The 15,095-nt window shown below is 47.0% G+C and overlaps 1 protein-coding gene across 5 annotated transcripts in view; it reads right to left on the bottom strand.

The window, feature by feature from the left end:
- Positions 1-15,095, bottom strand: part of RERE (arginine-glutamic acid dipeptide repeats) — a 163,812-nt gene that overhangs the window by 104,603 nt on the left and 44,114 nt on the right. For all 5 annotated transcript variants that reach the window (XM_039727541.1, XM_039727544.1, XM_039727540.1 and 2 more), the window contains exon 2: positions 3,293-3,763. In XM_039727541.1, coding sequence (XP_039583475.1) covers positions 3,293-3,617 — 325 coding nt within the window. In that variant the 5' untranslated portion in view covers positions 3,618-3,763. The remainder of the gene's footprint in view (positions 1-3,292; positions 3,764-15,095) is intronic.

The raw sequence follows: 15,095 nt of genomic DNA, 5'->3' as shown, positions 1-15,095 counted from the left end.
TTTTAACACAACTCTCTTTCATTGCCATCTCCCCATGCTAAGCCTAAAGCAAATCTGAATAGACACTGTGCAACAAAAATGAATGCTGCTGAACAGGGAAGGTGAGAACTGCGAGGGGAAAAAGAAGGAAAACCCCAGAGATGAGATTTGGAAGGAAACGGGAGGGAGGGTGTGGAAACTGAGAGGACAGATGGGGAACTGGGCCAACAAGCTTTTAGGATAGGCCTGTGTGATTTCCAGCAAAGCAGAGAAGATTAATTGCATAGTGCTGTCTAAGCCCTGCTCAATTCTGTTTAATACATTATTTAAAGCTGGGCACACATTCATTATAGCTATGCAAATTAATAAGAGCAGTATTTACATGGTAACAATACAGTGAAACCTTTCACTCGAAAAAAATTCAATGATCTTGATTATCTGTTTATTTACAGTTTATTTGCTATTACTCCAATGCAGCTGCTGAGTTCAGCACAGGAAAAAAAGCAGAATTAAGTGCTGGATTAAGTACTCTGCAGCAATGGGGTAAACACAGAATGAGACTTGAACCAAGAAATGCAGACCTTGAACTTTCATCCACGTCAGATGAGAGCACTTAAGAGAAAGAATCAAATGATTGGAAAGGATTTCCTCTCCTTAAAGCCAGAAGATGTAAGCTGAAGATGGCTATCCCTTCTGCACACACCTTTAATTTTCATCTTTCTAATCCTTGCTGTGTCTCATTAATTTAAACTCTCTAATCCCTCTTAAAATTTATGTAATTTTCACCCTTAACCACAAATACATCTCCCTGTATGTAAGGAGCTGGCAGAGCTCCTTCTGCAATGGGTGCTAACATTGATTTAGAACACTTCCAGCACAGGGATGTGGATTCCAGATCTCACTCCTGACAAGAAATTCCCTTTAATATCAGATTTAAAAATGGATCTATTCAGTTCAGGTTCCAGCCCTGCTCAGGTCCCTCCAGAGCTGAGCTCATGTTTGTTCTCATCACCCTCAGCAGTTTCCAAGACAAGTTTTACACAGCACAAAGAGGCAACACAACAGAAAAGTTTCAATGCCAGGGTACATCTCTTATGCTGATTACTATTAGCAAAATGTAGAATTTAATAAGCAGGAGTTTAAGCTACAGAACAGTTACAAAATATCCCCATTATCACAAATATTATGGCTTTCCTTGCTCTTTCCCTGGACAACCTCCTCCAGATCAGCCACAGCCACGGCTCCATCCTTCCACAGGATAAAATTGAGACCACAAACTGATTTCCCATCTTCATTTTAAGCAAACTCTTTTTGCAATAAAGCCAGTGTATCACATTGTACTCCTGAGCCCACACAACAGCTGTTCTCAACAGATTCTGAATTATTTTTCATCCTCTGACACTGAAAATAAGATTGCCACCAAAGCTGACGCTTCCGCAGGCTCCCAGTTGCCCCTGTGAAAAACAAATATTACTGAGGCACGAGCCCTGACACCGTGGCACAACCAGCTCCTTTGCAGTGATTGATGAAATGAGCTGAAATGGAAGCTGAGGCATTTCAGGAGAAGCTGCTCTGACTAATGCTGGTGGAGCAAAGTGCAAAGCAGACTGCTCAGGGCTCCCATGGGAGGAGGAGGAGGATGGAAGCAGCACGTCCCACCTGGAGCTGCCCCACACACAGCACGAGCACCTGAGCACCAAAGCTGCATGCAGCACCTCCAACACCCCCACCTGAGCCCGGAGATGGCTGCAGCTGAGCTGAGCAGCTCCCATGGAAAAGCAGAGGGGATCTGACCTCGCTGGCTCCCTGTTCCCAGTCTGAATCCATCTCTGCTGTGTCCCAGCAGTGCCCCAGCAGGATCTGACCTTGCTGGCTCCCTGCTCCCATCTGAATCCATCTCTGCTGTGTCCCAGCAGGATCTGACCTTGCTGGCTCCCTGCTCCCATCTGAATCCATCTCTGCTGTGTCCCAGCAGTGCCCCAGCAGGATCTGACCTTGCTGGCTCCCTGCTCCCATCTGAATCCATCTCTGCTGTGTCCCAGCAGGATCTGACCTCACTGGCTCCCTGCTTCCACCTGAATCCATCTCTGCTGTGCCCCAGCAGGATCTGACCTCACTGGCTCCCTGCTCCCATCTGAATCCATCTCTGCTGTGTCCCAGCAGGATCTGACCTCACTGGCTCCCTGCTTCCATCTGAATCCATCTCTGCTCTGCCCCAGCAGGATCTGACCTCACTGGCTCCCTGCTTCCATCTGAATCCATCTCTGCTCTGCCCCAGCAGGATCTGACCTCACTGGCTCCCTGCTTCCACCTGAATCCATCTCTGCTGTGCCCCAGCAGGATCTGACCTCACTGGCTCCCTGCTCCCATCTGAATCCATCTCTGCTGTGTCCCAGCAGGATCTGACCTCACTGGCTCCCTGCTTCCACCTGAATCCATCTCTGCTGTGCCCCAGCAGGATCTGAACCTGCCAGGGCCCTTCAGCAGAGCTGCCAGCAGAGCAGCCAAACACAACCCCAGCCTGTGGGGAACAATCTCCAGGCAGCACTCTCAAAGGGCTCTGCAGACAGACAGGGAAGGCTGGACTCACAAATGGGAGCTGGGTAATCTCATTTCAAGGGCAGCTTGAGGAAAACATTCCCTGGCAGCAGGCACGGGTTAGACCTTGACACCTCACATGAGAGCCTAAAAACTTCCTGTGAACTTGGCAGTAATGAAGAGGCACATCCAGGACGTGCAGAGCACACTGCAAGCTGCTGCTGCTGTCCCCACACACCCCTGCTTCCAGCACTGCTCTGCCCAACAGCTGGGCACAGGCACAGCCAGGAATGAGGGGTGAAACCAGTGCAACGGCAGCTCTGAGATGCTCTCTCATCTGGGTTCTATTTCCCAGAGCAATCAGAGATTCCCAGAAAAGCTGCCAGAAAGGTTGAGGATGTGTCCACACCCCCAGCTCAGGGCAGGTCTCGCTCCAAAGTGGGAGTGAAGCACTTAATGCATTATCCAATTTAGTTCCCAAACTCCCAGGGACAGAGATTCCACGTGATACACAGACAACCAATGCAGCAGAAAGGAAAAAGGGTGGCTCTTTTCCAGAGGGGAGCCAAGTTCCTTCCCACAGCTCAGATACCACGAGACACAGCCAGGAGCTTTCCATGCACACCCACATCTGCCTGAAGGGGAAGGCTGGGGGCAATCCCAGGACTGGGGCAATCCCAGGACTGGGGCAATCCCAGTTCCAGGAGCACGCCGGCCAGCCCTGGAGCAGCCAAAAACACCAAATGAGATTTATATATTTTATCTTTTTCCTTACCTCCAGGCCTGTACACCACGTCGTCCTCGGTGATGAAGGACGTGATCTCGCCGTTGTCCGTCCTCTCGTAGCGCGACTTCTTCTTGGGGGGTTTCTTCTTGCTCTTCTTGGTGGACTCCTCGGTGGTGGCACTGTTGTTGTCATTGTCCTCGTCCTCGCTGTGCTCGCTCTCGGCGTAGTTCTTGGCACCTCCCTCCAAGGTGCAGCTGCGCCGCGGCCGCGAGTTCTCGCTCTCCCGCGCCTTGTCCCGCTTGTCCCGCTCCTTGTCCCGGTCCCGGTCCCTGTCCTTCTCTTTGTCTTTGTCTTTCTCCTTGTCTGCTGTCATGATTCGCCACGTGCCTTCTTCTGTCCTCTCACGGCTGGGCCTCCGTGAAAGGTAGACAGTGAGCCTGGGCTTCAGTCTTCTGAATTTCTCACTCAAAGCCAGGAAAAATTCAACCACTCCAGCAACCCCAGCGTTTTAAAAAGGTTCTTGAGGAGGTGAGGGGAGAGAAAGAGGGAGAAAGCCCATGTTAGTATTCCAAATTCCTTCAATTCCCTAAGATAAAAATTAAAACCCAGTAAAACCCCACATCCTAAAGCAATCCAGTGTGGAAAGCACAAGCAGTAAAATACAAAGCAGCCTTTTGAAGACTTCACAGAAATGGTAACTTCAGTGTCTGGAAATGTTTGAAGCTACCTCCATCCTCAAAAAAGATCCCTCAATTCCTTTAAAAAATCCTTCAGCTCGCTGCAGACACGCAATAACTTCTGGGATGGGGAGTGCCCACTGAGAACAGGTACCACTTTATACCAGGAGCTAACAGGGAGCGTGCCAGTGCCAAAAACAAAACCCATCCAGCATTTCTGAAAGGAAAATGCAAAGAGGAAGAGTCTCCAGCTTTCCTCTGGAAGCAAACGAGGGAGTTCAGCAAAAGGCAGTATTGTTTCACATCTCACGAGCAGTGCCCTACAAAGCTGGTACAGGGTAAGGGATGCCATCTGCCACTTCCAGGGCAATCTGTCAGCAAGTCCTGCCCCTACCCTGCTTTGCCAAAAATAGAGCTAACCTGTAATCCACAGATTACAGGAATTAATTAATTGAAACCAAACCAAACCACAGTAGTTACAACTGCACTAACGAAATCTGCTTTTCCATGTCTAAAACCAGGACCTTTCATGAAAGGAGGATATTTCAAAAAGGAGGCATTCAACTCACAAAGCTAAATTATCTTTTTTTTTTCCCTGATTCACCAATAATGCTGAATCTGCCCACATTAGGTTCCTAAGTTTCCAGGAAGCTACTACGTGGTGTAACTCAGAATTAGCCCACGGTGTAGGATGTCTGAAAGGCAGGGACCTGAGAACATTGACTGCTCATGCATTCAGCTTTTGAAACCACATCAGAGAAGGAAAAAGGCTGGTTTGATTTTTGAGAAGTCAGCTGAGGAGTCCCAGATCCCGTGCACTGGAAATTCCTTCAGTCCCACCCAGATCTCAGCCCTCAATGCTCCTGTCCCTGCTGCAGCAGGAGAGACAGACAGAAAAGACAAACAGAAAAGAGACAACCAGAAGACAGAGACAAGCAGAAAAGAGAAATTGCTGCTGCAGGGAGGCAGCGCCTGGCTCTAGGCAGGCAGGCAATGATGCTGCTTGCTCTGACAGCTCCCAGGGGATGGGATGGAGCTGCAGGGCAGAACACCTCAGTGAGCCTGCCAGGGAATGCTGAGAGCTGCAGGGATTCAGGAAGGAACCTCTCACGTTTCCAGAGGGGAGGGAATTCCCCAGCACAGAGCTTGGGGTTTTTCCTATTGCTGCTCATACAAAGATCCACTTCAGTGAGAGGATCACACCCCTCTTCTGGCACAACTGCAGCACAAGCACCTTCCATGGGCTGCCAAGTGCAAAATGTATTTTTCTTTTTTTTTAATCGTTTCCAATTAAAAAAAAATCCCCATCAGTCACCATTTCATTACTGAGGATGGGCAGCAAATGACAGAAAGAGCAAGTTTGAAACCTGGCCAGCTCCAGGACTCCTCCTCAAAGCCTCAGGGTGAAGAGCCAAGAAGATACCAACCCCACACCTCTAAACTTGAAGGCAAAATGATTTTTTTGTCTCAAGGACAAATAAAAAAGTTGATTAATAACTGACGGATAATGCATCCATATTTATTTGACCTGCATCTGAAACACTCCAAGCTCCACCTCGTATTGTGTAAGTCTCAAGGAGCCAGAGCTGAGCAAACAGTTCTGAGAAAGCCACAATTCCAGAGCAGGCTGCTCCTTGCTAAACTTTAATTTGAAAGTAAATGTCGAGTGAAGCACTTTTCAGAGCCTGTCCTGAGGCCGACAGCACAGCCAACCCTGTCAGCCTGCTGGGCCAAGCACTCCTCACAATCCTGCAGCGCTTTTATTACAAGTCCAATCACTCTGGGGATCTTTTTTTCCTGGGTTTATTTTCTTTGCACAACACAGTTTTGCATAGAGGAGTAACACTGAATAAACAAACACCATGTTCAGATTATTTCATTTACTGGAGGGCTGTGCAAGAAGCAGTGTGTGCCACACTTTGCTCAGCCTGCTCATCTGTGAAATTTCCACTCAAATGGCCACTTTCCTCCCAGCTCCCATTTCAGGGATCCCATAAAAAATAATTTTCACAGCCACTGCTTTCCTACATAAATATATCACATTTCCAAGACGATTTCACTCCAAATACTCAACTTCAAAAGATTTGGCAGGATTAAGCTAACATCACCATGAAGCACTGACTACTTTGTCTAAGAATAAAGCAGCTCCATGACTTTCAGAGTAGCTGTACCAGGGAAAATCCACCTCTCACACATTCTTTCTTCACCCACCACAGAACAGGAAACTCTTTACCAAAATGTGAGCCTCGTGAAAGCTCCTCTGCTGACTCAACATCACTCACCAGCTGCTGAGTGGGCTCGGGGCTTGTGCCACGCTCTGTGCAATGAGGAGTGAACATGGGACCCAAAACAAGAGACAGACACCACAGAAGCACTGGGAGCCTTTTCCTGCTCCCTGCAGGGAGCTGGGCTGCTCCTCCCTGGGCAGCAATCACACGGATGCTGCATTTGGGATCTGGGCAGCACTGAAACCCACAGTGGGGTTTGCCACGCTCTGGCCCTTGGGTTTCTGGGCATCTTCCCTGGCAGCTGCTCCTGTCCCTCTGCCCCAGCCGAGCCATCCTGGTCCAGCACCAGCAGCTGCCCCTGGAGGTAATTCACTCTCCTGACACAGGGAATTCACCCCAGCAACAAGCATGGAAGCTCAAAGGGAACAAGCACCCACAAATGTGCCACACAAAGGAGAGGGAGAACAGCCCCCATCCATTATTTGCTCAGTGCAAGCTGAAAAACCCAAACATTAACTTCACTGCAATCACACCCTCAGACCTTTTTGTTGTTGTTTTCTAACTCCAGCCTCAGGATATGGCCATTTCAGTAAGTTCATTACATGCACTCTGGGATAACTTCATCTCCACCCACTCTGCTATCAGACCTGGGAGGTCTTTTTTACCCTGAATTGTTTAGAGATCAAACAGAGCCAAAAATGTGTTTGCAGAGTTACTCACTGAAGTCTCCCGTTCTGCTTTGGGGCAGAAAATGCAGCCACTGACAATGTCCCATCATATCCAAATGTTGATATTCCTGTTAAAATGCTCAGGTTTCCAGCAATGAGGAAATGAGAATTTCCCACCAGGATTTTGGAGAAATCCAGCAGGCACAATTTAACCTTTACCTTCATCTAATAATCTCAAGTGCAGAAGTTCATAATCATTATTTTCAACTGATCATTACCCCATATTCACCTGGTTCATTTCCCCACACCCCCCCAGCATTTTAAATCTAGTTCAAATTAAAGTTTCAAAATTTTTTACAGCCACAAAACTCTTCTCACACTTAAATCCCAGCTGGAGAGGAGGATATTGCTACTCCCACAAGTTACCTGCTCCACAGCTATTTTTTCTGGACACCTGGAAACCCCTGTCAGAGCAAAAGGCACATATAGCACCACTCTGCACATTAAGTACTTAAACCTCTTAACCAGAATTAAAGAGTCAGGTTTTAAAGACAATGTGGAAGCAAGTCCAGAAATGAGACTGTAACAGGAAGGCATCTAAGAATGCAGGGCAACTAAAAATATGGAGAAGAGCTCCTTTTTCTTATTTAAGCTAGACAGATAAATCTTTTAACAAGATTTGTTTGGTCATGTGTTCCCAGTCTTAATAAACACAACAGGACCATTCTTCTGTAAGCTTTTAGTCTCGTACTGCCAGATAAAAAGGCACTGTTTTCAGCAAATGCCAGATTAAAGGAACTCTAGCTGCCACTGCTAGAGTTCCTGCCACAGAGCTTTTCTAATTTTGATGTCAAGGAAGAATTTTAACTCAGTTTAAGTGCAAGGGATTAAAACTTAAAAAAAAAAAAAAAAGAGAAAACAGCTCCTAAAGGTTTCCCCATATATTTATAAGGTTTAAAGAAGTGATTTAAGCAAAGCTCTGAGATCATTTGTGAAAAATGACACAAATTAGAGCAGAGGCAGAGCTGAACTCCAGGAATCCAGGAGCTGTGGCTCAGAGCAGGGGGCTGCACACAGCCCACCCTGACAAAGCTCATTGTCACACCTTTAACCTCAGCTTTCGGGGGAGACTGGGAACATCTGCTACCAACTCTCTCCCACATTCCTCCCCTATCGCCTGCTTGCCATGGAAAACATGAGCTGCAGAGGGACCAAGTGCATGAGGAGCTGATGTGGGACATCCCCCAGAACATTCCCCACTCCCAGGGCCCATCCATCACCTCACACTGCCAGCACTGACAACAGCTGCACACAGGGCAAACTCAGAGACCTGCAGAGGAGGGGAGGAAAAAGGGGGGGAAAGTAAGAAAAAAGGAAAAGGGAGTACAGCAAGAGTTTTACCCCACTATTCTTGGACTGTTTTTCACTGCTGGGGTGAGATTTTACTAAAGACACTCACCCCAACTTTGAAAATCCAGATCCTGCTGGGTTCACCTACAGAATTTTCCAGCCACCACACACGGAGCCAAAACACAGATCTCTCCCTGCCAGCAGTACACAGACACACACAAAACCTTTTCCCCACAACATCAATGCCCCAGTCAGTAAAAATGCTCCATTTCCTCCTCTGTGCCAACCCTGCTGGTGCCCAGTGGGTGTTGAAGGGTCCCACTGCCTATTCTGGAATGCTCAGGGGACAAGTCTGGGACCCTCCTGGGAAAAAAAGATTTGCTTAAAGTCTTAAAAAGCCCTCAGGAGTGTCTCCAGTGATTTATGTGCCCTTATCAGCTGTCTCCCTTATCTCCTCGCCTGGTTTGGAGTTTCTAACACAAACACAGCCCTGGGACGCTGTGGCCAGCACTGGTCACTTGAGTTACACTTTTACAGCCTGTGAGCCCTGTCAGAAGATGAATGGAAGTGTTTGCCCCCTTTGGGTGCCCCGTGCCCCCCATCCCCAGGGCAGGGGGAACAGGCAGCCCTGCTCCAGCAGCCCCCAGTGCTGGGGGGTCACTGCCACTCCAGGCACACAATTCCAGGTGTTTCCCACGACAGGCAGTGACCTCTCCTTCCCCCCTGCTGTTTACCCAACCTGACCTGAGCACAGCAAACAGGAGATCTCACATTTGGGAGCCAGGGCTCAGCTCCCCTGCACATCCCAGCCACGCTGGGCATGGCTCTGAGGGGCTGTGACACTCCAGACACACACTGACAGCTCAGACAAGATCCTAAGGCCCTCTGTTCAACACAACCCTGATGCCACACAACTCTATGAATAGGGGAAGAGCAGCAAAGCAAGATTTCACAGGGCAGAAACAGCCCTGCACTCATGAGAGAAAGTGCCAGGTTATTGGTGTGTCCTCAGTCACCTCCCCAAGAGAAAACTGCCAGGAAAACACCACGTCCTTAAAAATGAGGATTTGTAAGGACCCCAGACAGCAAAATAACATTTCCCTTTGTTATTCCAATGGGCATAGGGAGGACAAGTGGAACAACTTTCTATTTGTGAGAGGTCAGGAATTCAGTGAGGTCTGAGAGTGAAATTCTACAAGAGTCAGCTTTGAGCACAGAGCAGACTGAAGGGCTGGGCATGAGATTTGGAGTGAACATATCAGCTCCTGCCTCCTCCAAAAATGGATGGGCAATTGCTGCCCCACATCCACAGCACTGAAGTGCCAACACCTGCTTTTGGACACTTTTACACACAGCTCCCATGAAAGTGATGTCATCCCAAATAAGCCACATTTTTTCTGTGGTTCAAGAGCAGCAACATAAAATCCAGGCAGTCTTAGAAAGCTTCTGCATGCCAAAATTAGCAGATAAATTAGCCAGGCTTTCTGTTCCATTAGTGCTGGGTGAGGAAGGCAGGAGGAGCAGGGGCTGACACACAGAACACCCAGGGCAGCCTCTCCCAAACGCCTTTCCTCCCCAAGGGGCTTGGGGGTGACTCCAGGAGGGGAGCACAGCCTTCTGCTCCAGCCCACTGCACTGATCCTGCCCTCAAGTGGCTGCTCAGGGCTCCTCTCGTCATTTCAGAGCTGCTTTAATGCCTCTGCACTCACAACACACGGGAGCAAACAGACAATAAATATGAAGCCGTGTATTTACTCTTCTCTGAAGTCATTCAGCCTTAATGTAAGTGATTACCACAATCCAGGGCTGAGTAATGCAGAGCACTCATCCCATCACACCATTAAAAACCAGAACTTCCAAAAATGACCATATAATGTGGGATAATTCCCTCCTTAAAACTCCCCTGTTAGGGGAGGACAGACCCACAGGACCTGCAGAAGCTGCTGCTAAAACAAGAACAATTATCTGGGGAACCTGAAGTCATTTGGAGCCATGAAAACATCTGCATTATGAGGTTGCTTAACAACATTTAAAACAGGAAAAAAAAAAAAGAAAAAAGTTGAACAACAACTTGTTGTTCTACACAGCAATTTATTTTGAACAGAGAGACAGACTTTGAGAAGCAACAAGGGTAAACCCTGAAAAAGCTTGCATATGGATTTCCTGACAGGCAAGTCTGTGGCAAAAAAAAGAGAAGTCTGTAGTATTGTTACTAAAATAGGTGAAATAAAAACATTCCAAAGAGCTGTAAATTGAGATCTGGGAAATACCAACAAAGAAATCAAAGCATAAACAGAAATTCCTGGCACCCAGTAACAGCCAAGCCAATGGCAAAAGGAAAGAATCCTTCCACAGAACAGAACCATGTGTCCCTCTTAGAACAGCCCTGTTTTATGGGATGCCTGATTACTGAAGCCACCATACATCACCCTTTGCTGCCTGTAGGTCACTTATTTTAAGACAAAAATGAATTCTGCACCCACACTTGTGGGTGTTTATAGAACCAGCCCGCTGCTGCTCTGCAAGTGGAACTCATCTCCAACTCTCAACTAATTCCAGTTTCCATTCTAAATTTTATTTTGGTGCCTCCATCTCTGGAACATGTCTACAAATATCTACCAAACTGTCCCTCCCTGCATGTTTTTAGCTGAGCTTTTCTCCATTGGATGTTTCATTTTTAAATGGCTGAACACTCAGCTGTCCCTCACAATCCTTTCATCCTCCAGAAAGCCTCAAACTATAGTTATTTAAATCACCCAAAAGAGAACTAGATCGGGTTATTTTTGGAAAACCCCTCTGAGCAGGAAAGGCAAAACCTCTGGTCTTCAGCCACATGAGCTGTTTTATTTAACTCCAGACACAGTTGTGCATCGGAGCCTCTCAAAAGGGAAGAGTAACTGCAGGGTGGGCTCCCACCATGCCTGACCAGACATTCCCAGGGAAACGTGCCTATAATTAAAGCAATTTCTCTCTAAAGAAAGCAGCACCCTGAGATTTAGAGACTATCTGTAAGACTAACTAAAGCTGGGCCACTGAAGTGCCCCATAAAATTCCCTACCAGCAGAAACAAAGAAATCCTGCTCCCAGTCAAAGGGCAGAGGATGGCACAAGGTTATCAGGATGAGCAAGAGGTATTAAGAGGACATTTTTTCTTGCCCACTGTTTTAAAACACTTGATGCATAAGCAGGAAGACAGATGATATTTCTATCTGGAGATGCTGTCTTTAATTTCAGCCATTGGTCTCATTTCTCCAAGGAGCAGCTTTATTTTGGTTAATGACAGAGCAGACGTCAGAGCTGCCCAGCCCAGAGCCCAGGCTGCTGGAATCAGGAGATTAAGTGTGCTTATCCATGTGTGAAATGCAGGCCTGAGCCCTGGCTCACACCAGAGCCTGCCTGCAGCCTGCTCCCCATCAGCTCAGAGCAATGAGCACTGAGATGGGCTCAATTACACCTGCCTTCCTTTCATGCAGCACAGAAACACTCACCAACACCCAGCATTTAAATAAACACTCACAGATACCCAGCATTTACAGACACACTCATCAATACCCAGCATTTAAATAAACACTCATAGATACCCAGCATTTACAGACACACTCATCAATACCCAGCATTTACAGAAACACTCATAAACAGCCAGCAATTTAAAGAAACATTCATAAATACCCAGCATTTAAAGCAGCAAACCTCGCTGGGGCAAGGCTGACCTCTGATCCTTCATCTGCACAGATACCCAGCATTTACAGACACACTCACCAACACCCAGCATTTAAATAAACACTCACAGATACCCAGCATTTACAGACACACTCATCAATACCCAGCATTTACAGAAACACTCATAAATAGCCAGCATTTAAAGAAACACTCATAAACAGCCAGCAATTTAAAGAAACATTCATAAATACCCAGCATTTAAAGCAGCAAACCTCGCTGGGGCAAGGCTGACCTCTGATCCTTCATCTGCACCAGCAGGTTCTGCCACCAGGCAGCAGGGAAATGATTTGAAAAGCAAACAGACACAACCCTGTGCAAGGAAGGGGAAGCACGGAGCTGTCAGACAAAGGTGTAGTGCTCAAAAAGAAGTGAGTCAGCAGCAGTCCTGCACAAGGGCTCGTTATCCCCCGGGTTCCTGCTGAAGGCTCCAGACACGTGTTAAAAGGTATTTGCAAAGAGGGTCTGTGTTTCAAGGGATCATATGAGCTCTTGCATGACCTTAAGTGAGAGAAACCAAAGCTGTCAATGTCAGCCTTTGACTTCCAACATATTTTCACCCCAGAAGTGCATCTCAGAGTCTCCCACACATCCCCCTGCCGAGGTGAACTTCCCACAGAAGCCCACGCTGCCCAGCTCCCCCAGCACCAATTTCCCCGTGCCCCAAGGCCATCCCATGGCTTCTCACTGCACTGACTTTCACAGCTTTTTCCCTTCCGTCTGGTTTGCTTTTCTGGAAGTCAGAAAGGTTCCTTCTAAAAAAAAAAAAGAGAACATGGTTTCAAAGACGACTGACAAATTCATCTTTGCAGCCACATCACTGCTCCTGGGCAACAACCAACCGAGTTCCTGAGTAGATTTTAAGCACTGCTTTTTTAAAAAAGGACCAGCTGTCAGCTCTCACACATTGGGTGTTTCAACTCTGTAAAATTATGCTCAAATGCCACAGCAGTGACCCCATCAGTGCCCAGCTACCCACTGCTAATGAGCCCGCTGAAGGGGGCTTCACCACTGGCCCCACCTTCCATGAGAAGAAGGGAAAAAAAAATATTCAGAAATGCTCCAAGTGATTAATCTGCTTCTAATCTACAGCAAGAGGAAATACTTTTAACACTGCATGAAATAACTCCTGGCTGTGGTCACGCTGCAGACATTAATATCATTTCTCCTGGCAGGCTCTGAACTCCAGCGTGGCTCTGCTGTGGCAGCACGAGCTGCATCCCTGCATTTGGGGCTGATCTTGTAAGCTGCTGAGAACAAGGCTGCAGAGCGAGACCTTAAGCCATTAAGCACAGAATAACCAATGCAAATATCCACTAAGCTACACATGAAATGGGGTGGCCTCCCTCACACTGTGGTTCCACACCCCAGCACTTGCCACCAGCAAAACCAGGACATGGCAGAGGCCCCGTGGCAGCAGTTTGGGTTTGTGGCCTTGTACGCAGGAAATAAAATTGAAAAAAAAGGAAAACGTTCCCAGGTTTCGTAATGACACACTAATGCTCCATGCCATGCAAATGAAGATCACACAAGCCATGTCTCATACTGAGAACACCCTCCAAATGGAGGCTATTTTCCTGAAATGAAGCAATACGAAACTCCTGACTCTGTTTTCAAGGTGAAGCTTTAAGGTTAGACACCACTAACAGCTGTGAAACAACACTAAATGTTTAACAAAGCGACCTGCAGTGGAGGAGACACCAGACTGAGCAGAGCACCATGAACTGTTCAGAGCAGTGTTTGATCCACTCTGACCAAGCAAAGCCTTTCAAGACCTTCTTTATTCCCACAACAACAAACTGGGGTTACCACATCTCCTTGTTCCTTCAAATGAAAACCTGTGATCCCTCAGCAACCAAAGGCAGCAAAACAAATTACATGATTTATTAGGGAGCTGATGCACTGAAGTTTTCCCTGTAAAAGCTCAGCTTTGAAGGCTCTTGGCTGTGAAGCTGCCATGGCTTGCTGCACGTGAGCAGGAGCAGCTGAACAAGCAGCAGTGAGAAGGATGTCCTGTCAGGTTCCAGGTTTTCTGAAACACCAACCTCATCAGGAGCTGACTTCAGAGCTACTTTCAAAATACTACACGGAAAAATTCACTAGGTGCCAGTTGCCCAAGCAACTGGGGCCTAATTAAATACAGCCAGCACTTGAGGGATTAGGCAGTTTTCTCCTGAGATAACACACAGCTATGCTCAGATTTATTACTTGCTGACTGCCTCTCACATATGCTGATCTGGCCTTTGAATCAGAATGAACTCGGCTAGAAGTGACATTTCAAAACTGTTTTCAAAGTTATCTACTATTTTTTATTCAAAACATGAAATAAGAAGTAATGTAGAGCATTTTAGTATCTAATGGTATGGATAAGACCAAGAAAAAAGAAACTTTTAGAAGGGTATTTCTTAAGCTCTCAGCCCAACAGCCAAGTGAGAAACTTTTTCATTATTTCCCACTAGTGCTGTGTGTATTTCTTTGTCCACTGCTTCCCAGACAGGGATAACTCCACACCTGCTGCTCAGAGTTTTTGAAAACCTCCCATAACAGTCTTTTTGGAGAGGGCACCAAAAAAAAAAAACCCACCACCAAGCCAAAACCTCCAGAAAACAACACATCAAAGCAAAAACCCCAAACAAAGCAAAAACCACAGCAAGAGTTCTAAGAAAGAATCCCTATATAAATCTAGACAAAAAAAATCCCCTAACATAACCACTATCTTTCTCACACATTATGCTTCAAAACAAAAATAAACTGAAGTTGGCATGAGCACCATTTAGGCTGGAAGAGGCAGGAAAATTTCAACCCACTCCTAAAGACAACCACGAGGAAGTTTTTATAACCTATTTTATTTCTCATCTCCCCAGGGCTTAAGCCCTTGTTTATGTGCCCAGAAGAACGGGGAGAACACTTTAAACTTCCATGGAAGGGCTGTCCCACGAGAGCCACAGCAGCTCCACATCCATCCCGGGCAGGTTCCAGAGAGGAAAAAGCCCTCAGAATTTTATTAACCTGACACACAGTGCTTCTAATTCATCCCCAGCAACTCTCTCCACTTAAGCTGAGATGTGCACTCAACATTTCCCTGTCAGGAGCTCTGCCACGCTCCTGAAACCCCAAACCACTGTGGAGTCCCCCAGCAGTGAGTTATATTTTCATATTTACCTTTGGCACCTCAGATGCCACAGCAAGCCCTGGGAAGAGAAGAGCCCAG

This window comes from Passer montanus, unplaced genomic scaffold, assembly GCF_014805655.1.
Source record: "Passer montanus isolate IOZ18808 unplaced genomic scaffold, ASM1480565v1 scaffold62, whole genome shotgun sequence".
Classification (NCBI taxonomy): Eukaryota; Metazoa; Chordata; class Aves; order Passeriformes; family Passeridae; genus Passer; species Passer montanus.
Note: the sequence above shows the minus strand (reverse complement) of the source record. Positions and strands in the feature narration are given on the sequence as shown.